A 23,017-nucleotide genomic window follows, 5' to 3' on the forward strand; every position below is an offset into this window, starting at 1 on the left:
CCCCCCACTCCCTTATTCCCAACCTAGGCTGCTCCCCCAGAGTGGACAGCTCAGCCACTGCAGGCTCAGTATCTCTTCCAGGCCATCTGTGAAGGACAGTGCGGTAAAGTGGCACATGTGGCTCAGGCATGGATGGGATGGAGGTGGGGATATGAAACGGGCCCGTGGGTGGCCCCCAGGCCCAGGTGCACCTGGCAGTGACCCTCCCTGGAGGCACAGGCCCTCCCCACCACACATCCCAGAAGGCAAGGTCTGACCAGCAGTCGTAAACTGTCTTCCTTTATTTGTATTTGCAATATGAAATAGAAGCTCAGCACAGACACACACACACTCACGCCAGCCTAGGGGAGGGAGTGGGACAAGGCCACTTGGCAGCGGGGCTGCAGACCCCCTTGGGGTGAGATTCAGAACCTCTGGGGATGCTGCTGGGGAGGCCCCTGCCCCCCAAGGCCAGGTCCCTGGGTGAAGGCACTGCCCCGCCTCGGGCCCCAACGCCCCACCCTCACCAGCCGCCCCCAAGGTGACCTGAGCTCGGAGGCCGGGTGTGGGTGTGGGCATCTGCACCAGAGCATGGGACGGACCCCCAGTGCCAACCCCCACCAGGCTGGCCGGGGTGGAGGTTGTGCTTAGGGCTGCTGGCCTGGCGGCATCCTGCCTCCTCTTGCCCTCCTCCCTCAATACATATATAATATATAATAGACGTCTCTCTCCTTTCTCTCTCTGTGACTCTCTATATCTTTATTCCAGGAGGCAAAGCTCTGTAATTTCTCTCCTCAGTGCAAATGGGGGTGGGTAAGTGGGGGGTCCATCTCCCTGGCACCAGCCTCCCGGGAGACCAGAGAGAACGTAGGGGGGGCGGATGGAGGCAGGCAGCCAATCCTGAGACCTGGCCTGCCCCACCCAGGAATCCATGTGGAGGACGGAGGATTTGGCCACCAAGAAGACCAGGCAGCTACCTGGGGACAGAGAAGGTCGCGTGAGAGTCCAGCAGCCCACCCAGCCCCTGCCGGCCCAGGCTGTGGTTGCTGTCACACTCACGGGTATCCCAGGGATGTGGGCCCTGTTGTGGCAGAGCCGTTGGGCATCTGAGGCTCGAGGGGCTGGGCACTGTCAGAAGAGAAGGTTCCCACATCACTTTCTGCCTCCCCTTACCACAGCCCCAGCAGGAGGCTCAGAGCTCACCTCTGGCTTTGGGGAGGCCCCATGGGCTCTGGGCTCTTCTCCCCATCTGTGGTCTTGGGGGGCTGGCTGGCCCCGGAGGCTGGGACAGAGGTAGAGGGGTCTCTGGTTGCACTGTGGGGAACAGGCCACTGTTAGCACCACCTCATTCCTCACCAGCCCATTGGAACCTCCTGTGAGACCTGGGAGGGGCAGGCAGATGCTCTCTGTGCCCAGAGACCCTGGGGATGCAGGCAGCACAGCAGGGGAACCTCACAGTCCTGGGGCAAGGCGGGCAACTCCCCCCACCCCAATCCAGGGAGCCAGTACTGCACAGTACTGCCCAGTCATGTCCAGAGAGTGGCCCAAGGCTGGGTGACCTGGAGCCACACTGGGACAGATGACAGAGAATGGGTGCTGGGTTCTCCCAGGTCCGTCACCCCCTACACCATCCCACAACCACACTGGTCACCTGTCCAAGGAGCTAGGAGCGGAGCACGTTTTGTGGAGGGCATCCTGGAGGTCCCCAACACTGACCAAGGCCTGGCAGGGGGCTGGAGGGAGGAGAGAGGCCGTCAGCTGGAACCTGGAAGGCTGTGCTGTCCCCTGAAGCCTGCCCATGGGGGGCTGGGGCACGAGAGGCTCTCACCTGAGGGCTCCACAACTTGGCTGCCATCTGCGGCTTCCTGAGGTGCTGAGGGGGTCATGAGGGCCTGAGACCTGAGGCAAAGAGAACCCAAGGGTATACTGGGGTCAGTGCACAAGCCTGAGGGGACCCTGCCCCCACCTGCCACCGGCCCCACGGGTGCCCACCTGAGCTGCAGGGCGCTGCAGGCAGGAGGGATGGCCAGGCTCTGAACGGGGAGGCCCTGGGGTGCATCAAGGGACCCCTGTGGGGTTGGAGGCCCAGAGCATGGCGGCTCTCCCCCAGACACTCGGGGACAGGTCGGGGCATCCGTAGGCACTGGCTCGAAGGTGGCCGTCCAGCTGGGGCCTGATAGTGGGGGAGACAGAAGGTAAGCTCAGCAGCAGGCAGATGTCCCTACACGTGTCTGCCCACAGGCTGCCCAAAATTCACCAGGAGGTCGAGAGTCAGGGCTGGGGTGGGAGGGGGGTCCAGCCTCTCCTCTGGCAGCCTGGCTGTCATTCTCTTCTTCCTCCTCCTCTTCCTCCTCCTCCTCGTCCTCGCTGTCTGTGCTGCCTCCACTCCTGTCCAAGAAACACCTGGTTAGCCAGCAGTGCGGACTGCTGGGCCCCTCCTCTGTTGGCAGCCCTGGACCACCAGGGCAGCCCCTGCTGGAGGAGCAACAGAGGACAAAGGGACAGGCAGGGGCAGGGCGGGGAGTGCTGCTAGCTGCCCGAGGGGGCAGGCAACAGCAGGGCTGTGGCGGCCCCCTGGAATCTTCCACACAGGCAGGCAATGAGCACGGATGGGCGTTGGCTCCCCAGCCTCCCTGACCACCATCTGCACAGAAGCTTTAAGCCATCCTCCTCCGCCAGCTACAGCTCCAGAAGGGCACAGCCCGAGCTCTGAACAACAGCGCCAGGCACACACAGCTGGCCCCAAACACTGGCTGAATGCTGACCACACACAATTCAGGACTGTCAGGAAGGCCCAAGTGTAGGGAAGTCCAGCCAGCCACTTGGTGGAACTGACGCTGGACTCTAACACGCACGTGTGAAGCCCAGCGAACCCTTCTGACCACCAAGGGATGCCAAATGCCTCAGGCAGACCTGTGCCTAGCAACACGAGACAGACTGTACTCCTGACATCACAGGGCTAGGGCTGTGGAGTAGTGAGCTAAGCCACCAGTTCAAGTCCTAGCGGCTCCACCTCTGATCCAGCTCCTTGCTAACGCACCTGAGAAAGTAATAGCAGACGGCCCAAGTGCCTGGGCCCTGCACCCAGGTGGGAATGTGGAAGACAGTCCAGGATCCTGACTTCAGTCTGGCCCAGCCACAGCCATTATGGCCATCTGGGCAGTGAACCAGCTGAGGGAAGACCTCTCCCTCTATGTGACTCTGCCTTTCAAATAAATAAGTAAATCCTTAAAAAAAAAAAAAAAAGACGAGGCTTTATGTTCCTGTCATTCTGACCCAACAATGCCCTGGAGGTCCTAGGCAAAACATCCAGGTAAGAAAGGAGCTATCCTAAGCCCAGTTCAGTAGCCTAGCGGCCACATGCCAACAATCCCATACAGACACCAGTTCTAATCCTGGCAGCTCCACTTCCCATCCAGCTCCCTGCCTGTGGCCTGGGAAAGCAGTCGAGGACAGCCCAAAGCCTTGGGACCCTGCACCTGCGTGGGAGACCCGCAAGAGGTTCCTGGCTTCAGACTGGCTCAGCTCCAGCCATTGCAGCTACTTGGACAGTGAATCATTGGATCGAAGATCTTCCTCTCTGTCTCTCCTTCTCTCTGTATATCTGACTTTCCAATAAAAATAAATCTTTAAAATAAATAATAATAAAAAAGAACAGTCTTGGGCCCGGCGGTGTGGCCCAGCGACTAAAGTCCTCGCCTTGAACGCCCCGGGATCCCATTTGGGCACTGGTTCTAATCTCGGCAGCTCCACTTCCCATCCAGCTCCCTGCTTGTGGCCTGGGAAAACAGTCGAGGACGGCCCAAAGCCTTGGGACCCTGCACCTGCGTGGGAGACCTGGAAGAGGTTCCTGGTTCCCAGCTTCGGATTGGCACGCAGCAGCCGTTGCGGCTCACTTGGGAAGTGAATCATCGGACAGAAGATCTTTCTCTCTGTCTCTCCTCCTCTCTGTACATCTGACTTTGTAATAAAAAATAATAAATAAATCTTAAAAAACAAACAAAAAAAAACCCAAAACAGTCTTGTCTGTCACAGGCGACCCCGTTCAGGCCCAGGAACAAGCGCAGCCAGGCTGGGGACAGGAGGCTGCTGCACAAACCTGCATCCCCACACATCCACAGCTGTCTCCAACCACTTGGAGGAACTAAGCACAGAGAACGCACACAACAGCGTGGCTGGGTTTCTATCAGTGAGAAGCAGGAGAGGTGGGAGTGAGGGAGGTGTCCACTGCTGAGGCTGAGCGACGTGACCCAGTGCTTTCCCAGGGGCTTCAACAGAGAGACAGCCTTTAAGTGGCAGCTTAACACACTCCATCATGATGCCAGCCCCATAAAAAAGCATATTCGGAAATAATCAAAAAAACTGCAAACTTTCTATGTTTATAAACAAAAGAATACTGAAAGAAGTTAAAGAAAGGCAGGCATCTTACTGTTAACACACCACTGAGCATCTATCATGTCAGAGTGCTTCCTGCAAAGGCACACTTGGCAAACAACACGCCCAAGTGGCCCAAGTGACAGCCACAACGAGTTCAAGTCCTGGCACGAGCCTGTCCAGCACTGGCCGTCGCGGGCATCTGCAGAGCAGACCAATGAACAGGAAATCTGTTGGCCTTGCAAACACATTAACAGTAACTTTTTTCAAAACAGTACAGAATAACTAAAATAGAAACATACTCCACATTCATGAGCTGCAAGATGTAATGTTATGTTTTAAAAAACTCTCTAGGGGCCCGGCATGGTCGCCTAGTGGCTGAAGTGCCCGCCTTGCACGTGCTAGGATCCCATACGGGCACCAGTTCAGTCCTCGCTGCTGCACTTCCCATCCAGCTGCCTGCTGAAGCACCTGGGAAAGTAGCAGAGGACGCGCTCGGTGCTTGGGAACCTGCACCCGCTGGGAGACCTGGACAGAGCTCCTGGCTCCTGGCTCCGGCCTGGCCTGGCCTGGTACTGGCCAATGCAGCTACGTAAGAAGTGAACCCCTGGAAGGAAGATTTCTGTCTCTCAAAATAAACCTTAAAACAAACAACAAAAAGAGAAACAAGGTGGAAGATGCACATTTTCCCGTTCTAATCATCCCAAGTGTGAAATGGAGACACAGAGTGATGACAGCTGGGCAGGGACAAGCCCTCACCCATCCGGCCAAAGGACGCTGCCCAGGGGCACCACGCAGCTAGGACAGTCTGTCCACATCTCCACCTCACGCCACACAGGACATGACGCTCATTACACATCCAAAAATCTCCATCCAAGTGCCAACAGCACAGAACGCTGGAGTAAAGCAAGCTGCTGGACCTAGCCAGGTGCACCACCACATGCACACCAACATGTGGGCAGATGTTCACAACCTGAGCCTGCCCCAAGAGTCAGCAAGTCAACCAAGGCAGTGTACATGGTGGCACGCCCAGCTCTGGCAGCCAGAATGAGCAAGACCCAAACATGCCAGTCAGAGGGAGGGTCTTCCTGAACACAGTGCTGAGAACAAGTGATCAAAAATTAAGACAGTGCTACCTGAGGACGGAGGGTGGCTGCTGGCCCGGGGGTGGCCGGTTCCAGAGTATGGTGGGTTCTGACACACTGGTCTGCACAGGTCACACACCACTAAGAAGGTTGAAATACCCTAATCTCTTCTCCAGGAGTCCTGGAGGGCAGGCCGTGAGTCGGTGCAGATGGCAACAAGCAGTATGATGCGAGTGCCCTTTTGCCACTGTGACTCCAGGCCCAACCAGTGCACACTGCAGAGGGAGTTCTACTGGACCTTCAGGAGAGAGGTGCTCCTCCAGGGAGACAGAGCACACTGCAGAGGGAGTTCTACTGGAACTTCGGGAGACAGGTGCTCCTCCAGGGAGACAGAGCACACTGCAGAGGGAGTTCTACTGGAACTTCGGGAGACAGGTGCTCCTCCAGGGAGACAGAGCACACTGCAGAGGGAGTTCTACTGGAACTTCGGGAGACAGGTGCTCCTCCAGGGAGACAGAGCCACGGGACAGAGGGGGGTTCTGGAAGTACCTGCTCCAGGCCACAGCTCAGAACAAGGAGGCCACAAGCAACTCCCCTGCTACTTCCGAGCAGGTGCACACACACCTGCATCATGCCACACCTGACTGGAGACCTGCATGGCTGCAGGGGTACTCACCGCACACCAGGGGGCTGGCCCAGGCGGGACCCCCGTGCCACATGGCTGCCCTGCCAGGGCCCGTACTCTCCATCGGACTCCCCTGAGCCCTGGCCCTCTTCCTCCTCCTCCTCTTCCTCATCATCAAACTGCTGGATGCGGTCCTTGTAGCAAATCTCCAGCAGGTTGGTGTTGGGCTGTGGAGGCAGGGGAAGATGCTGGGCACACTGCTTTCAGCTCGCCCACACCCTGCCCGCCTACAGCCAGGGACGTGTGGCACTCACGTTCTCATCGTCGGCATTGAGGGAGAAGGTGATGTTGGCAGTCTTGTCGAAAGGTGCGCTAGGGGGACAGCAGAGTCAGTGTGGTCAGGGGAGCAGCCAGGCGAGGCCAGCCTCACTCGGCACACAGCTCACCCCGCACTACCTGGGATGCCCCCAGTTCCTGAACTGCATGTGTAACCCAAAGTCAACACCCACAGCCCTGGACACATGAGGAGCTGCCTGACACACACTGGGAGCAGAGCCTGCCCTCTGGGCTTGGCTGCCCACAACCCAGGGACGGGGACAATAAGGGTCAGCCACTCGAGAAGCCCTAGCTCTGGGCCTGCCCAGCTGAGCCTGGGTCCCACATTCGGACCAGACTGTGGCTTCAGCCTTCGGCACATCACTAACACTTCAGATCTCATTTCATCATATGCAGAACAAAGAAGAGTTTGCAGGATTTTTCATCACAGCCTGTGAGACATGACGTGGGGCTGCAGGCTGTGCCAGGTCAGTGCCCTTGAGCCTTCACACAGTCAGACATGTACCCGTCCCACTGCACGGATGCTTCTGTCTCATCCAGGGACAACTCAAGTAGAAATCAAAGCAAGATGCAGTGTAGATCCCTCACACCTGCCACCAGCAGAACATAGGAAGGCAGTGAGGGTGGCTGGCCAGCAGTGACACTCAACACCCTGCCCCACGTCTGTAAGACGGGAGCTGACCTAGCTGACCCCAGAGCCCACCTGGCCACTGCTCTACCCTACCTCCCCAAACAGATCCCAATGGCCGCTCTGCATCAGCTTACGCAATTAGGTCACAAAAGTTCATGGATTCATGCTTTTCTTTCACATTGCTTGTGGCAGGAAACTTAACAACTAAGAAGAAATTCCCTCTCCTAACACTGACAGAGAGGTATTCCATCTTAAAAAGTCACTGCCCAACAACACAAAGCAGAATCAGGCCTGGGGCCTGCTGCAGAAGCCAGGCCCACGTACAACAGGCCTTGACCCCACGGCTGAGTCACAGGTGGACAGCTGTGGGCCAGCCACTGGAGCTAGGCCCATGTACACCAGGCCTTGACCCCACGGCTGAGCTGGAGGTGGACAGCTGCACACAGGTGTACAGGTGGACAGCAGGTGGACAGCTGTGGACCAGCTGCTGGAGCCAGGCCCACGTATGTCAGGCCTGGACAGCAGGCAGACAGCTCTGGGCCTCCCTCTCCAGACAGAAGGGGACAGTAGGGGCAGATTTCTACCAGGAGGTGAACACTAGGGTCCCAGCCAGGGCAACCCACATGTAGGCTGGGTAAAGAAGGAGGGACAGGTGTCTACACACACACACACACACACACACACACACACACACACACACACACACACACACACACACACACACACACACACACACACACGGTGTGGCTGCAGGCTGGGCAGGACACCTACTTTACACTCTCTTCTTGCTCCCCAAACTCCTCGTCATTGAAGCCAAAGTGATCAATGAAGGCTGAGGTCATACGCTGCATCTGGAAATCCATGAAGGCCTGCAGGAGATGGAGGGGGTGCTGCGCGGGTTGGGGCACCCCCACACCCTGCAGGGGGATGGAGGGGGTGCTGGGTGGGTCGGGGCACCCCCACACCCTGTGGGGGAGTGGTGGGGAAGCTGAGCAGGTCAGGGCACCCCGACACCCTGCGGGGGAGTGGAGGGAAGGAAGCAGGGCGGGTTAGGCACCCCCCTGTGGGAGGTGGAGTAGGCTGTGCTGGAGGGGAGCTAGGCAGGTCAGTGCACCCCCATACCCTGTGGGGGATGAAGGGGGTGCTGGAGAGGAGCTGAGCAGGTCAGGGCACCCCGACACCCTACGGGGGATGGAAGGGGTGCTGGAGGGGAGCTGGGCAGGCCAAGGCACGCCCTCAGACCCACCTGCTGCAGCACAGCCTCCTCAGGGAAGTTGAATTCCTTGAGCCGGTCATCCTCGTCATCACTAGAGGAGTGCAGGTGGTGGGTGTTCACCTGGGGAGGGGCACAAGGCGCTCAGGGCCTGCCAGGGCCCAGCCCAACGTAGTGAGGCAGTCAGGCCACTGGCTCACCAGATCCACGGTGTTCCTCTTGTTGGTCTCTGCCAGGGGTCCTGACACAAAAGTCTCCCACCGCTCCTGCTGCTCAGCTGGCAGCTCTGCACACAGAGAGGTGCTAAGGACAAGGCCTTCTCCAGCCCCCAACCCCAGCAGACCCCAGGCAAGACCCCTCACCTTTCAGGAGCTGCCCCAGCTGCTCGGCATTGGGCCCCTTCTCCGTGTTCTGCACCAGGGCATTGGCCACTCGCGTCAGGTGGCCCATGTAGCCTTTCCGAGGGCCGCCTCCAGACCTGGGCAGAGAGGCCACGCTGGACACCAGAGCCTGGGCCCACTACCATTCACTACTACCCTCTGCCCACCCCTTCAACCCCAGACAGGCCCCAGACACATACTGCACACGGTCGTTCTCCTCCCAGGAGGTCAGGATCCGCTCTGTCAAGTGGCAGCGCTGCAGCAGCTGTCGGGGAGAGGGAACAAGGCGGCTGGGGGTGGGGGTGAGAGGCTGGGCTGCACCCCTCCACCTGCCACCACAGCTGGGTTTTCTACAAGGAGCCCTCAGTCCCTGCTGTCTCCACAGCGTGTGAGGCCAGGGTACTTTCTGCCTGCCTACACCCATGCTGCCAGCAGCTGACGTCACCCAAGAAGCACCAGCGAAAGGGGTAGGGTAGCCTCTGGGAGGCGGGGCCCTGGCTCACGTGTGTCACGACGGGGTTTGAGTGGGGCGCCTCAGGGCTGCTTTCGGCAGGGGGCCCTGAGCTCAGCATGGCGCTCACACACATCTCCACTTGAGTGTGCAGGAAGTTGTTGAAGACATAGTGGAAGAAGAGGTCCTGGGAGGACAGGCCAGCATCAGAAAGGCCCCAGCCCCGAGCCTGTCCTCCCGCCCAGCCCAGGTCTTGTCACACACCAGCAAAGTGCTGGGTACATCCAGTGCCAGGAGCTCCTGCGTTAGAGCCATGTCATTGGCACTCAGGGCACTGGCCAGCAGCTTGACCACATGTAGCCGTGTGTTGCCCAGCGGGGGTGCCAGGCTGCCCCATGTCATCCTCAGAGGCTCCAGCTGTAGGTGGAGACAAGGCAGGCTCAGTTTCCCAGGAGCCCTACCCACCCCCTTACACCTCCCCTGGGACCATAATTCTCTTCACACTGACCTTGGGTGGCTCCAGAAGGATCTGGTGGAAGTGGCCAAGCCGTGGGCGCAGGGCGTGCAGGACACCCATGCTGGACATGACACTCTCTAGGGCCCCCTGGGCCAAGAGCTCCAGCTGCCCATCCACACTGCTGAAGAAGTTGTTCATGGTCACCGACTCAGGCCTGCAGCAGGGACAGGGCAAAGGGCAGTGCACACCCAGGAGGGCTGAGCGCCCGTGTGTGTGCACAAGAATACTCCGGAAGGGAGCAAGGACTTGTGGGCACCATGAGCGGCTGCTCTCATTTGGAGCCCTGTTGGCAGGAGTATTACAGGGAAGAGCCAGCAAGCTCCTCAGGAACAGGGGGACTGGGTGAGCAAGTGGGGGGGCTTGACATCAATGCCCACACGCGTTCCTATCCTACCCACCATGAAAGGGACCACAATCCTCGCCACGTGAAGCAGTGTGTGGTAGGGCTCTGCACAGTGGACCCAGCAGCCTCCCCTCTGGGCCCTCACCTTGGCCTGCGGGGCTCCAGCAGGGTCAGCAGCACCTGGATCCCGCTGACGATGACGGACGGGTTCTGCTCACCCTCTAGCATGTTGCTCAGCAGCTGCTCCATCGTCTCCTGCCTAGGCCCAGGCAGGGTGGGGTCAGGACAGGAGGCTGGACCCAGTGCTCCCCCTCCCAGGCTGGGCTTCTTGTAAACCTACTTCTCCAGGGTGGCCAGCAGTGGGTCTGGCTCGGGGCCATCCTGGCCTTGGATCATCTGCTCCCGGCTCAGGCGAATGATGTCACATAAGGACTGGGACGCATTGGAATGTTGCTGGACAGGGTAAGACACCGAGGGTCCCGGTGAGCTGTTGGCCCTGCACAGACTGGTGCAGGGAGTCCCGCTCACGAGCCCCTGGGCGTTGTGGACAATTCAAGGGTGCTCAGGCTTCCCAGCAAGCACTGGGGCATACACAAGCCAGACAGGTCTCCTTGTGCCACAGAAGGGCAGGGTGCTCCAGGAAGCCAGAGAGCACAGAAACCCCTTGGCAGGGCAGGTCCAGGGCAGGTCAGGCCCACAGAGACACAGGGGCCTGGGCCTGCAGGGAGATGAGGGGGCGGACTCGGAGGGACTGCAAGCAGCGATTCTCCCTGGAGTGACGGCAGCATTCAGTACTGTGTGAAGGCCAGAGTCCTCCGCTAGCTCCTTCCATCTCAGTTGTTCAAGAACAGAAAGAAAGAGACAAGACAAGCAGAGTCGAGAATCTTGCCCAGCAGCAGTCAGAGTACAGCCCGCAGCTCAGCCACTAAGACCTCCTGGGGACAGGTCGGCCTAGGGGAGCCTGCAAGCCCGAGGGTCTCCCAAATTGCAGCCAGCTCAAGCACACACCACTTCCAGCGACCTCGGGGGGCTGAAGCCCTGGGACAGGCACTGGGGTAGAGGGAGCCAAGACCGAAGGCTGGGGGAACGTAAGCTTTGGGTGAGGATGTTGGGACTGCCGGGTGGAAGCTCAAGGACAGCAGAGACAAAGGATGAGAACGTGGTGGGCACCTGGAGGGTCCGCTGGATCCTCAATAGACCCATTCCTCAGGAAAGAATACTGTGTGGCCGACCCTTGTCTTGAAAGGCTCGAGAGCCCTGGTTCTCCCTGCTCGCTCTCACTAATTCATCCTTTAAAAGGGCAGAGCTGGGGGCTGGCACTATGGGTAAAGCTGCTGTCTATAGTGCCAGCATCCCACATGGGCGCTGGTTCATGTCCTGGCAGCCCCACTTCCCATCCAGCTCCCTGCCTGTGGCCTGGGAAAGCAGTGGAGGACGGCCCAAAGCCTTGGGACCCTGCACCTGTGTGGGAGACCCAGAAGAGACTCCTGGCTTTGGATTGGCTCAGCTCCAGCTGTTACTGCTGCTTGGGGAGTGATCCAGTGCAAGGAAGACCTCTATCTCTCCCTCTCATAGTTAATCTTTTTAAAGATGATTTGTGCATGTAGAAAGTAGAAAAACACTTTGAAAGTCTCAGCAAGAGTTAAATCATAAACATGAGGAGTTACTGTCTTTAAGAACACAGACTATCTGTTGCTAAAATAATTCAGATGTAATTTGTTCATGATCTTTTGTTGTGAGGGGGGAAATGTGAAAGTTCTGCTCTCGGATTTTAAGGTTAATAATAAATATTCAATGCATAACAAATAAAAGATGATGATTTGACTTTACTTGAAGGCAGAAGTGAGGCATGGACAGCCGACCTGACAGGGAGAGGACAGAGCAGCCCACACTCACATTGTCATCCTTGGACGGGTGGATCTGCTCGATCAGCCGCTGGACAATCTTCTCCTCATTGAGCCACTGAGGGCGAGAGGGCACTGGCTCAGCCCGGCTCCTCCCTGTCCTCAGCCCCGCCCCGCCCACGGCGCCAGCCCCTCACGTTGACAACGTCCTGCCGCAGCTGGGGTCGCTCCACACAGGTGAGCAGGCGCAGCAGCAGGTCCATTATGGCCGAGGTGCCAATGTGCTGCAGCAGCAGGTCCACAAAGTCATCCTTCTTGCGCAGGAAAGACACGAGCTGGGGACACAGATGCCACGTCAGCACGTGGGGCCCGACTGACAGTGCCCACCCGGGTGGGGGTAGCGGCACCTGGTCAGTCTTGCGGTTTATGAGGATGCCCATGACCTTGCTGAAGAAGCTGGCCAGCAGCGGGTTGAGACTGCTGCCACTCTGCAGGAAGCCGTACAGCCGGTTCAGGAGGGACTCGTCAGCGCCCAGAGCATCGTTGATCTGGGGCACATCCGAGGTCAGGATCTCACAGGCCACACTGGGGTACCTGCAGGGGGGCACCACACGGCACAGGCTCAGAGATGTGGCACAGGTGCCACCCTCACCCCTGCACGAAACCACGTCCAACGGTAGCCTGTCCTGACGGTCTTAATCCCCATTCCTACCCCTCTGCCTCTGCCAGCTCCACGCCCAGGCCCCATCCTGGTTGCCATCCAAGCCTCTCCATTCTCTAGTCCTGGTGACGCTCCTACCCCCTTCTCCCCTCATGAGGTGCCCCATCACACCTGGCTACCCAAGGCCCACGGGACCACAGTCTGCTCCAGGTGAGACCACAACACCAGGGCACTCTACAGACATCTCCTCCCCTGGAAAACTGGGTCCCTGGTGCTGCTACAGGCCAGGAACTCCTGGGGCCAGCAGCTAGGAAGACTGTCCCTGCTATGCTGAGTAGCAGCCCAGTCCTGGATGAACAGAGGCCCTGGGTCTGCAGCCAGGAGACTCTGGGGGGCAGGAGGGACACCCCACTGATCCTCACCCCTGGGTGCTGCAGCTCACCCTGGCCCACAGGGTCTCCACAGCTCAGGAGCACTGATGGACAGCCCCTGCCCGGTCCACTTAGAGAACATGCAGGAGCAGCACAGACACAGTACAGTGTGGGCAGCAGGAACGCAGCAGAGATGGGCAGAGTTCCAACACCATGACAAGGCCCTGCCTGCCCAGGCCTGCCTTCCCCATGGCTAGCTCCTGGGGCACAACTCCCGCCCCACCAAGGGGCAGCAGGCAGGAGGCACGCGTCAGGCCAGGCACCACGGACACGCAAGGGGGCAGGCACAGCCACTGCCCTCAAGTGGCTCACAGTTCAAAGCGTGTCAAGTGACAAAGACGCCCTGTGGGCTGTCCCACAGTCAGCACTCAAGGTTGGGTCAGTTCTGATGGGAACCTGAGGTGTACCCTCTGTGCCGAGAAGCAACAGTGGTCTACTCCCACGAACGGGCTGACTCTCCAGGGAATTCTGCTGAGAACAAGGGTGGCAGGGAGCCGGCACTGCGACACAGAGGGTTAAGGCCCTGCATGTTATACTGGCCCTGACTCCAGCTGTTTTACTCCCAACCCAGCTCCCTGCTGAAGGCCTGGGAAGAGTAGTGGAAGATGGCTGCTGTGGCCATGTGGGGCGTGAACCAGAGACAGAAGAGATCTCTGTAACTCTTTCCAGCAAACCCCAACAGGAGACCAGGCACTCACTTGTAGCGCAATCGCTCCTCGCCGCTGGCTGGGGGCTCCTGGGTCACCCAGGCCACCATGGCCTGCAGGTGGGCTGGCTGCAGCAGGAAGTCCAGCAGCTTGCGGTTGACGACCTTGCACTCCTGCAGCACGTCCTCCTCGTCCAGCAGCTCTGGCAGGCTCAGGTCCTCCCGCTCCAGCAGCGTGTCCAGGTGCGAGCTTGTGTGCAGGTCAAACTTCCAAAACATGGCGCCCTGCACACAGGGGCACACTGAGCAGACAACACACCTCGGGAGCCCCCTCCCTGACTCTTCAGCCACACCTCACAGACCAGGCTGCCCACTAGCTCATCACATCACTCAGCACAAGGCTGTAGCCATCTCCCACCTCTAGCGGCTTCTTTAACAGTCCAAAGGACCTGCTGTCTGGCCCACCCTCAGCCCAGGCCTGGTGAAGCCCTTGGTGTGAACCACACGAGGCTCCAGAAAAGACCAACACTGTGCACAACATAACCTCATGAGGACCACCGTCTACTGTTCCAGCCCGGGGGCTCCGGGGGCTCCGGGGGCTGGGGTCTGATCCTCTCTTGTCAGATCCACTCTGGTCTGTGTGTGCTGACCAAATGGAAATGTGCCCTGACATCCAGCACTCGGCTGCTTCTGGCCCGGCAAACCCCCGAGGCCCCGTGTGAGGTACAGGGTGGTGGCAAGGGGAAGAGAGGAAGGACACGCACGCTCCAGCTTGTGGTTGTTGCCTGGATACAACACCACACAAACACACCCAGCTCATCCTCTCCCCACCCGTGCCTAGGCCTAGGACAAGGAAGACGAAAAGTTGCGGGTGGGGCTCCCAGAACAGGATCAGAGACTTCAGGGAGTAAGAACACTGAGCTACCAGCACAGGCTCAGACCTCCTCCATCCAGACAGAGCAGCGCTGGCAACACCATCCTGAGGCCCCGCGAGGCCCCACAGACAGCAGACCCCACTCTGCACATGCCCTGGGAACAGGCACCAAGCGCAGCACTGTCACCAGCCCATCAGATGGGGCAAGGCCACACTCACCTTCCCTTAGGGTGACACTGGTCAAACTCACTAGAGGGAAGGTGCTGACCGAGCTACGATCACCTGCCCCAAGTCATGGCGAGGAGCTCTGAAGACAGAGCAGTGCTGGCCTGGGGCGGGGACACTCCTCCTCCAACACAGCCACATCTCTGTCCAACACTCCCTCCGGGACCAGCTGTCCCCCTACAAAGGCCTTCAGCCCTAGTCCCCAGGAAGAGCCAACTACAGATGGAGGACCAGGTCCAGAAGGAGGCCGTCCATGCTCGGGGCAGCGCCAGCCTTGTCCTGGCTGGACAGGCTGAGGTGCCCCCAAGCCACTGTCCCTCCAGGCAGTGTCAACAGCCAAAGGACGGGCCAACATGTGCCCGCCTCACCACAAGACAGGCACAGCCAAGGCATCAGGAGTGACCTTCCTCCCCTCTGCTTCCCAGCTCCGGGCTGTGAGAAGACATCCTGGGTGCCCCATCACAGTCGCACGTCCTGAGACCTCACAGGCCTGTAGTGGGGGCAGGGAGACACTCCCTGGACAGGTGCACCCTGGGCTTCACCGTGATAAGCCCGTCTTCACACTTCAGGGCCATTACCTGGACCAGGACTCAGGACCGATCCCTGGCCAAGCACCACTGGCCCCAGCTGAACAGCGCAGCCTGCAGCCAGCCCTGCAGAAGGACCCCTCAGAGCAACTGCCTTGCCCCTTCACAGGGTCTCACAGAACCAACGACTGACTCCAACCTGGTCCGCTCCAGCACCTGCTGTGCCTGGGCAGTGCCCTGGCCACAGCCAGCTCTGGCCTAGCCTGAGAAGTGCCCAGTACAGCGTCTGGCATGGTGGGCTAGCAGCCAAAGTCCTCACCTTGAACGCGCCGGGATCCCATATGGGTGCCAGGTTTTTTTTGTTGTTTTTTCTTTTTTTAAAGATTTATTATTTTTATTGGAAAGGCGGATATATAGAGAGGAGGAGAGACAGAGAGGAAGATCTTCCATCCCATGATTCACTCCCCAAGTGAGCCGCAACGGCCGGTGCTGCGCCGATCCGAAGCCAGAAACCTGGAACCTCCTCCAGGTCTCCCACATGGGTGCAGGGTCCCAAGGCGTTGGGCCGTCCTCAACTGCTTTCCCAGGCCACAAGCAGGGAGCTGGATGGAAAGTGGAGCTGCCGGGATAAGAACCGTGGGTGCCAGTTCTAATCCCAGCTGCCCCGCTTCCCATCCAGTTCCCAGCCTATGGCCTGGGAAAGCAGTTGAGGACGGCTCAAAGCCTTGGGATCCTGCACCCGCATGGGAGACCTAGAAGAGGCTCCAGGCTCCTGGCTTCGGATCAGCGCAGCTCCAGCCATTGCGGTCACTTGGGGAGTGACTCATCGGACGAAAGATCTTTCTGTCTTTCCTCCTCTCTGTATATCTGACCTTGCAATAAAAATAATAAATCTTTAAAAAAAAAAGTGCCCAACAGGTCTTCAGTGGAGTGTGCTAAGTGCCACTCGGGGCCTGCTGTGCTGCGGTACCTCATGCTTCTCTCCAGACACCGTCCGGGCTGAGAGCAACAGGCTCCTTGCTCTCTGTAACTGGCTGGCTGTTCTTTAAGATTTATTTATTTATTCCCGGAAAGGCAGATCTACAAAGAGAAGGAGACACAGACAGATCTTCTGTCCACTGGTTCACTCTCTGGTCGCAATGGCCAGAGCTAAGCCGAGCCGAAGCCAGGAGCCTCTTCTCGGTCTCCCATGTGGGTGCAGGATCCCAAGGCTTTGGACCGTCCTCCACTGCTTTCCCAGGCCACAAGCAAGGAGCTGGAGGGGAACTGGGGAAACTGGGACATGAGCCAGGCCCATATGGGATGCTGGCACATGCAAGGCAAGGATTTAGCCACTAGGCTACCACACCAGGCACTGTAACTGCCTTTCTAATCATTATCATCGTCACTGTCATCCCTTCGAGCAGCTAGTGTTGGCCCCAAGGGTTGAGCTGCTGCCTGCAATGCTGACACGGCTATGGACACTGCTCTGAGCCCCAGCTGCTTCTCTCCTGATCCGGTTCCCTTCTCATGCGCCCAGCTGGTATAAATACCCAGAGAGCCAATCAGCAGCAGGAAGGCAACTTCATCACAACTCAGTTAAAAATAAGCATTTTAAAGACTTCAAAAAAGAGGAAAGAAGAAGACTGGACACTACAAACCCTTCCCTAATCCGAGCCAGCAACAGTGCCCACCCTCCAGCAGCCGCAGCCCGCAGGCCTCTCCAGGCCCATCTTCCACAAGCAGCCCGGCTGCAATGATGACAGGCCCCGAGACCCTCACGGCCCCCCACAACTCTCAAATCACCCCAAGTCTACACTGGCTCCTTTGGTCTTCCTCACCCATTCCACACTCTATTTCCGGAACCTGCTATGACCAGTGCACCTTAGCAACAGCATTGCATCTCAGGATCTCCAACAAGTGCTCACTGTCAGGAGGACCGTACCTAGCCAGTCAGGCCAAGGCCCAGTATAGCCTCACACCCGAGACTTCCTGGATGTGCAGTCCCCCTGTGGCTGTGCTGTGCTCAGTACTCCCACGCTCCCACACAACCCCAATGCTTCCCCAGAACGCTGCTTGCCCAAGGCCGGCACCCAGCACAGAACTACCATGTTCTCACGAGCCCTGGGTCACAGCTGTCAGGGCAGCAGTAAAGAGAAGTCATCCCACAGCAGGCTGGGCTTGGGGCTGGCAGGCGCTGGATCGGATGGGACGGGGATGAAGCCCCTGCTTCATAGGGAAACACACAGCTTACTGTCCCCACACAGTGAAGCCCGACTTGTGCCAGGTGCTGGGCCTTGGCAACCTCCCATACACAGCGAAACCCCAACATGTGCCAGACACTGGGCCTCAAGGGACCAGTCACCCCCCCACCCGAGTTCAGCCACCTGACAGCCCCCGTCACAGGTGAGGGAACTGAGGCCCAGGGAGGCTGACTCACCAGCCCACAGAGCCCTGATGGTGGCAGCAAGGATGGATTTCCTGATCTGGGTGTACCTGGGGAGCAGAATAATCTCAAAGGGTAACCGCCAAAATAACCAAGACTGCCAGTTTCCGGCCAAAGCCCGTGCTGAGACGAACAGCAGACAGAAGCTCCGGGTGGTGAACACATGACCTCTGTCCACACAGAGGAGCAGCACCCGTGGCAGGCCAGCACTGGAGGGGCACGGACAATGGACACTGTGGTCATGTCTCCACGACGCCATGTCCACAAGGGAGCTCAGAGCTCACCTGGGCAGCAGCTTCAGCTGCAACCTCAGGGCTGTTGTGTAACTGGTGCGCAAAACCACGTAACCATCACTTGGCAGGCTTCGCGCAGAGTAAGGACGAAACACAGGCAGTGCGCAGGCAGCTCCCACCCTCCAACTGCAGGGGACTCACTGGGAACCCTGGGTGTAGGCAGCAGGGGTGGCTTTCACTCCCACTGTTACTGGGTGACAGCCTGCAGACTGTAAAACGGGCACACATCTGGCAGGAGCTGCTGCGAGCTGGGCAACCACAGGTGGTCCTTGCACAGCTGGACCTGAGAGGTGTGAGCCTCCCCCTAGCCTGTCCCCAGCACCACTGGTGGACAACACCCCCAAAGGGTGCCACCTTTGTCGCCAAGAGCAGGGTCCTTTCCTCAGTCCAGTGGCCTCCGGGGCTCAGCTGCTCGGTGTCAGATCACTCAGACACTCCCCGCCACCCCCACCCTTTCCAACCTTCAGCAACTTCAAGAAAACGGAAGTGACTACCACTGGTGTTCAGAACCGTTTGAAAACTCTGACTCTGGCTGCAGAGGAAGAGGAAACTGAACACGACAAACGGAAGCCACTGCCAACGATAGCCGCCTCCGGGCACGCTGTCTGCCGGCTCGGCCATTGCCCCGGTTCCTGGTTTGTCCTGGGGGTGGGGGGCCCAGGCCTCTGTCGCAGTTCCCCTGTGCCCCTCTCAGGAGCCTACAGTCCCTTCCTCGGCTTCGGACCAAACTACAGCTCCCACTGCCCTGCAAACACAACCCACTGCCAGAGAGCTGCAGGGCTGCCTTTCATCTGCCCACCTCTCCCCTGCCCAGGGGCCCAGCACTGGGGAACGGAGGTCAAGGCACAGAGGCCTTTGGGAAGGCCACCAGAGACAGCCACCAAAGCCACCTGGAGGTGAGGGTGCTGACACCAGGACAGCCCTCAGGCTGGACCAGCACCCTACTCCTTACAAGGCCTGGCAGTTCAGACAATGGGGAAATATGACCCTCCTCGTCCCCATAAGCCCCCCATCCCAGTCAGCGCCTGGCTTACTCTGTGAAGGGGGTGGGGGACTCAACACCCAGGACAGGGTATGGGTAACAGCAAACCCACCACCTCAGAGCTGGCCTGAGCAGGTGCCACAGGCTCACAGCCACCCAGCGAGGCAACTCTGGGGACACGTGTAAGCAGGGTTATGCCACCTGAGGAGGGAGGCCCAGAGACCCTGTGGCCGGAGACCACCCCAAGGGCCACCCCCTCCAGAACGTAGGCCAGGCACCAGCTCTGGCTTGGGGAACAGAGTTCAGGGAGCTATGGCTGTGAATGCCGACGTCACGAAGGACACAGACGGAACAAGCTTAAAGGGGGCGGGGGTGGGAGCACTGCCCACAGCACCCAAATCCAACGGGAACCAGTTCAAGTCCCAGCAGCTCTGCTTCCAGTCCAGCTCCCCACTAGTGGCCCAGAAAAAGCAGCAGACAGCCCAAGAGCATTGGCCATGACACACATGTGCAAGACTTGGATGAAGTGCCCGGCTTCCGCCTGGCCCAGCTCTGGCTCAGGCCTGGCCATTGCGCATGGACAACCTGTCTCTCCCTTTCTCATCATAACTCTTTCAAAACAGGTAAGTAAATCTTAAAAGAAATAAAAAAGGAAATAGTAAGACCAATAACTTTGCAAAGTCCCTGGGAGAAACAGAGCTGGTTAACAGGGCAATCAGAGGTCAGCGCGGCTTGCGTTCAGCCGTATCTCACAACCAGAAATCTGCGCAGCTGGACCAAAGGCCCTGGCCCCTCCTGTCGTCACCTGAGAAACACCTCCAACAGGGTGACTGTAACACCGACACGGGTGGCAGTGGGCCCTGCCCCTTGGGACTCCCACACCCCATGCCAGAGCTGGGCTCAAGCCCCAGCAGCTCTGCTTCCCAGCCTGCTGCCGTACCTGGGAGCAGCATGGGGGGAATCACATGTTCGGGACCCCCCAACCATGTGGGAGATCCAGAGCTCCTGGCTTCTGCCCAGCCCAGCCCCAGCTACCGCAGACATTCATGCGAACATGAAAGGTCTCTGTCACTCTAACCTTCAAATAATTCAAAGCTAAAAGAACCACGGTCTGGCATGGAACGGATAGCCAGTCCCCCCCACGCAGGTGCCGGGCGATTCTGGGCCATGCGTCCCCCAGTCACCTCGTCTCCTGCTGCAGCCCCGACGGCTCCCAGCCCGAGCAGGCCTGCTCTCGCCACCTGCCCTCGCCGCCTCCTGCGTCCCTGAGACACACTTCCTCCAGGAGGTCTCCCTGACGGCCAGGGCGTCCTCGGCACGCTGCCCACAGCACCTGCGCCTCAACTCTGCAAGCCCATTCGACTCCCAGGCCACAGCCACGGGAGCTGCCAGCACGACCCCAAGCTGAAGGGGGTCTCTGCTGAAGTCGCCTGGCTGAAGTCTGAACACGGGATGAGGGGTGGGGACCGGACAGACGCTCGAGCCAGCAGACGCCACAGCCACCAGGACGGAAGCCGGCCAGCCCCGAGCACACGCGCCGCTGCCCAGTGCCCACGGGAGGCTTCCCTGCAGCCCGCTGCCGCGTGGGGCTCGGCGGGCTCCGCGGGTGGGGGCCTCCCTCCACCGGGCGCTGGCAGCGCCCAGCCAAGCAGACCAAACCAACCTGTCAAAACATTCCCAGGATCCCCGGGTGACACCCCGTCCTCCGTGAGAGCCCCCAGGCACGCCACAACCCTGTGCGCCCGGCGAGGGCAGCACGCCTGCTGGCAGGGCGACACGCACAGACCTCGCCCGGCGCCACAGCACCTGCAGGCACGAGCAGCCCCCACTGCGACCCCGGGATGCCACCCCAGAGCCAGCCGGGGCTGAGCTCCCCAGGACGCACACCGAGCCAAGGGCTCCTTCATGCCCAAGAGCTGGGCACCTGAGCCAACCGAGCCGGCAGCAGCACCGCGCACCCCCGAGCCACCCCTCAGACAGCACAGCTTCCTTTCCAGAACCTTCCAGCCCTCAGGCAGGTGCACCCGCACCTTCACATTTCTGCACGTGCTGCTCCTCCCCACGAGGCCCTTCCTGCCGCTCTCCATCTGTCACCGCCTGCCAGCCACCCTGAGCCAGCTACACCTGCGGCCTGCCACCCGGGGACAAGGGACACAGGCAACAGAGGACAAAGAGCAGCGGGGGCAGGCACGTGAGGTCACAGAGCCCGGGGCCAGCCTTGGGGGGCTGAGGAGACCGACCCAAAGACCCGGGGGGACTGAGCGGAGACCCGAGAGACCTGGGGGGAGACCAGGGAGACCTGGGGGACCTTAGGGGGGACCTGGGGACCTGAGGGGAGACCCGGGAGACCTGGGGGACCCGAGGGGAGACCTGGGGGACCTGAGGGGAGACCTGGGGGACCTGAGGGGGGACCTGGGGGACCTGAGGGGGAACCTGGGGGACCTGAGGGGGGACCTGGGGGACCCGGGGGAACTGAGAGAAGACCAGGGGACCTGGGGGACCTGGGGGGACCTGGGGGACCTGAGGGGAGACCTGGGGGACCTGAGGGGGGACCTGGGGACCTGAGGGGAGACCTGGGGGACCCGGGGGAACTGAGAGAAGACCAGGGGACCTGGGGGACCTGGGGGGACCTGGGGGACCTGAGGGGGGACCTGGGGACCTGAGGGGAGACCTGGGGGACCCGGGGGAACTGAGAGAAGACCAGGGGACCTGGGGGACCTGAGGGGAGACCCGGGGGACCTGAGGGGAGACCTGGGGGACCTGAGGGGGGACCTGGGGGACCTGAGGGGGGACCTGGGGGACCTGAGGGGAGACCTGGGGACCTGAGGGGAGACCTGGGGGACCTGAGGGGGGACCTGGGGGACCTGAGGGGGGACCTGGGGGACCTGAGGGGAGACCTGGGGACCTGAGGGGAGACCTGGGGGACCTGAGGGGGGACCTGGGGACCTGAGGGGAGACCTGGGGGACCCGGGGGAACTGAGAGAAGACCAGGGGACCTGGGGGACCTGGGGGGACCTGGGGGACCTGAGGGGAGACCCGGGGGACCTGAGGGGAGACCTGGGGGACCCGGGGGAACTGAGAGAAGACCAGGGGACCTGGGGGACCTGGGGGGACCTGGGGAGACCTGGGGGACCTGAGGGGAGACCCGGGGGACCTGGGGGACCTGAGGGGAGACCTGGGGGACCTGGGGGGACCTGAGGGGAGACCTGGGGGACCTGGGGAGACCTGGGGGACCTGAGGGGGGACCTGAGGGGAGGCCTGGGGGACCTGAGGGGAGACCTGAGGGGAGACCTGGGGGACCTGGGGAGACCTGAGGGGAGACCTGAGGGGGGACCTGAGGGGAGACCTGGGGACCTGGGGGGATGCGAGGGGAGACGCCGAGAGGCTTGGTGGGGGCGCTGAGGCCAGACAGACTTGAGGGACCCCAGAATGACAGGTCTGCCAGGCTGGAGGAGACTCAGGCGGCCAGGAGAGCCCCGGGGCAGGGGGCTGAGGGCCGGGAGGCGAGCCGGGGCCCGGCGGCGCTCACCTGCGCGGGGGGGCGGCGGCTCCTCACACTCGGGGCTCATCGGGGCGCCCCCCCCGCCCGCCGCCGGCGGCTCCGGCCCCTGCTGCGGGGCCCGGGCTGTGGGGGCGGGGGCGGCGGCGGGGTCGCGCGCACGCGCCCTCGGGCCGGGGGGGGTCTCCGTCGAGATCCGCCGGGTCCGCGGTCAGCGTCCACGGGCGTCCGGCCGGGGGCGAGGCGGGGGCGCGCTGGGCCGAGGCGGCGGGTTGGCTGGGCCGCGAGGCCCGCGCAGGCGCCTCGGCACAGACAGACGGAGGAAGTCACCCCGGTTTCGCCCGCCCAGCCCCGTCCGCCGCTGGAGGCGACAGCGTCTTCCTCCGCCGTCCTAAAGGGCCGCGCTGTTGAACAGCGACCGACGGAAGCCGAGCGCCGCTTCTCTAAGGAACCCTGTCCCCCAGAGCCGCAGGTCTCCCAGCTCCGCCGCCGGCTCGGGGACTCGGCCGCCCTCGGCTCTCCGCCACTATCCCACAATCCCCGGAGCGCAGGGGACGCCGGAGGCCCCGCCCTCCCGCGGGCGTCTCGCTGCGCGCAGGTGCGCCAGGGTCGGGGCGCTCGGGTTCTGCAATGCGCCTGCGCGCTGGACCCCGGCGCCCTTGCCTCCCCGACACCC

At 60.6% G+C, this 23,017-nt stretch overlaps 1 protein-coding gene across 4 annotated transcripts; it reads right to left on the reverse strand.

Moving 5' to 3' along the window:
• Window positions 1-772: 772 nt before the first annotated feature.
• Window positions 773-22,572, reverse strand: PPP6R1 (protein phosphatase 6 regulatory subunit 1). Of its 4 annotated transcripts, none has more exons than XM_058674151.1 (24): window positions 22,372-22,572; window positions 13,569-13,801; window positions 12,186-12,372; window positions 11,976-12,113; window positions 11,831-11,896; window positions 10,275-10,387; window positions 10,080-10,193; window positions 9,583-9,745; window positions 9,339-9,491; window positions 9,127-9,261; window positions 8,824-8,888; window positions 8,606-8,721; window positions 8,444-8,529; window positions 8,277-8,366; window positions 7,802-7,899; window positions 6,378-6,435; window positions 6,115-6,290; window positions 2,237-2,367; window positions 1,972-2,152; window positions 1,808-1,878; window positions 1,631-1,712; window positions 1,183-1,293; window positions 1,039-1,107; window positions 773-956 (listed from the first exon to the last, which is right to left on the reverse strand). In XM_058674151.1, the coding sequence occupies exons 2-24, from the start codon at window positions 13,793-13,795 to the stop codon at window positions 953-955; spliced, it is 2,634 nt and encodes an 877-aa protein (XP_058530134.1). In that variant the 5' UTR covers window positions 13,796-13,801; window positions 22,372-22,572; the 3' UTR covers window positions 773-952. The 4 variants fall into 4 exon arrangements, with proteins under 4 accessions (XP_058530134.1, XP_058530133.1, XP_058530132.1 ...); XM_058674150.1 differs by lacking the exon at window positions 22,372-22,572 and adding an exon at window positions 20,873-21,008 and having other exon boundaries at window positions 9,583-9,712; XM_058674149.1 differs by lacking the exon at window positions 22,372-22,572 and adding an exon at window positions 20,873-21,008.
• Between the last annotated feature and the right edge of the window lie 445 nt (window positions 22,573-23,017).

Source organism: Ochotona princeps, chromosome 16 (assembly GCF_030435755.1).
Source record: "Ochotona princeps isolate mOchPri1 chromosome 16, mOchPri1.hap1, whole genome shotgun sequence".
NCBI lineage: Eukaryota > Metazoa > Chordata > Mammalia > Lagomorpha > Ochotonidae > Ochotona > Ochotona princeps.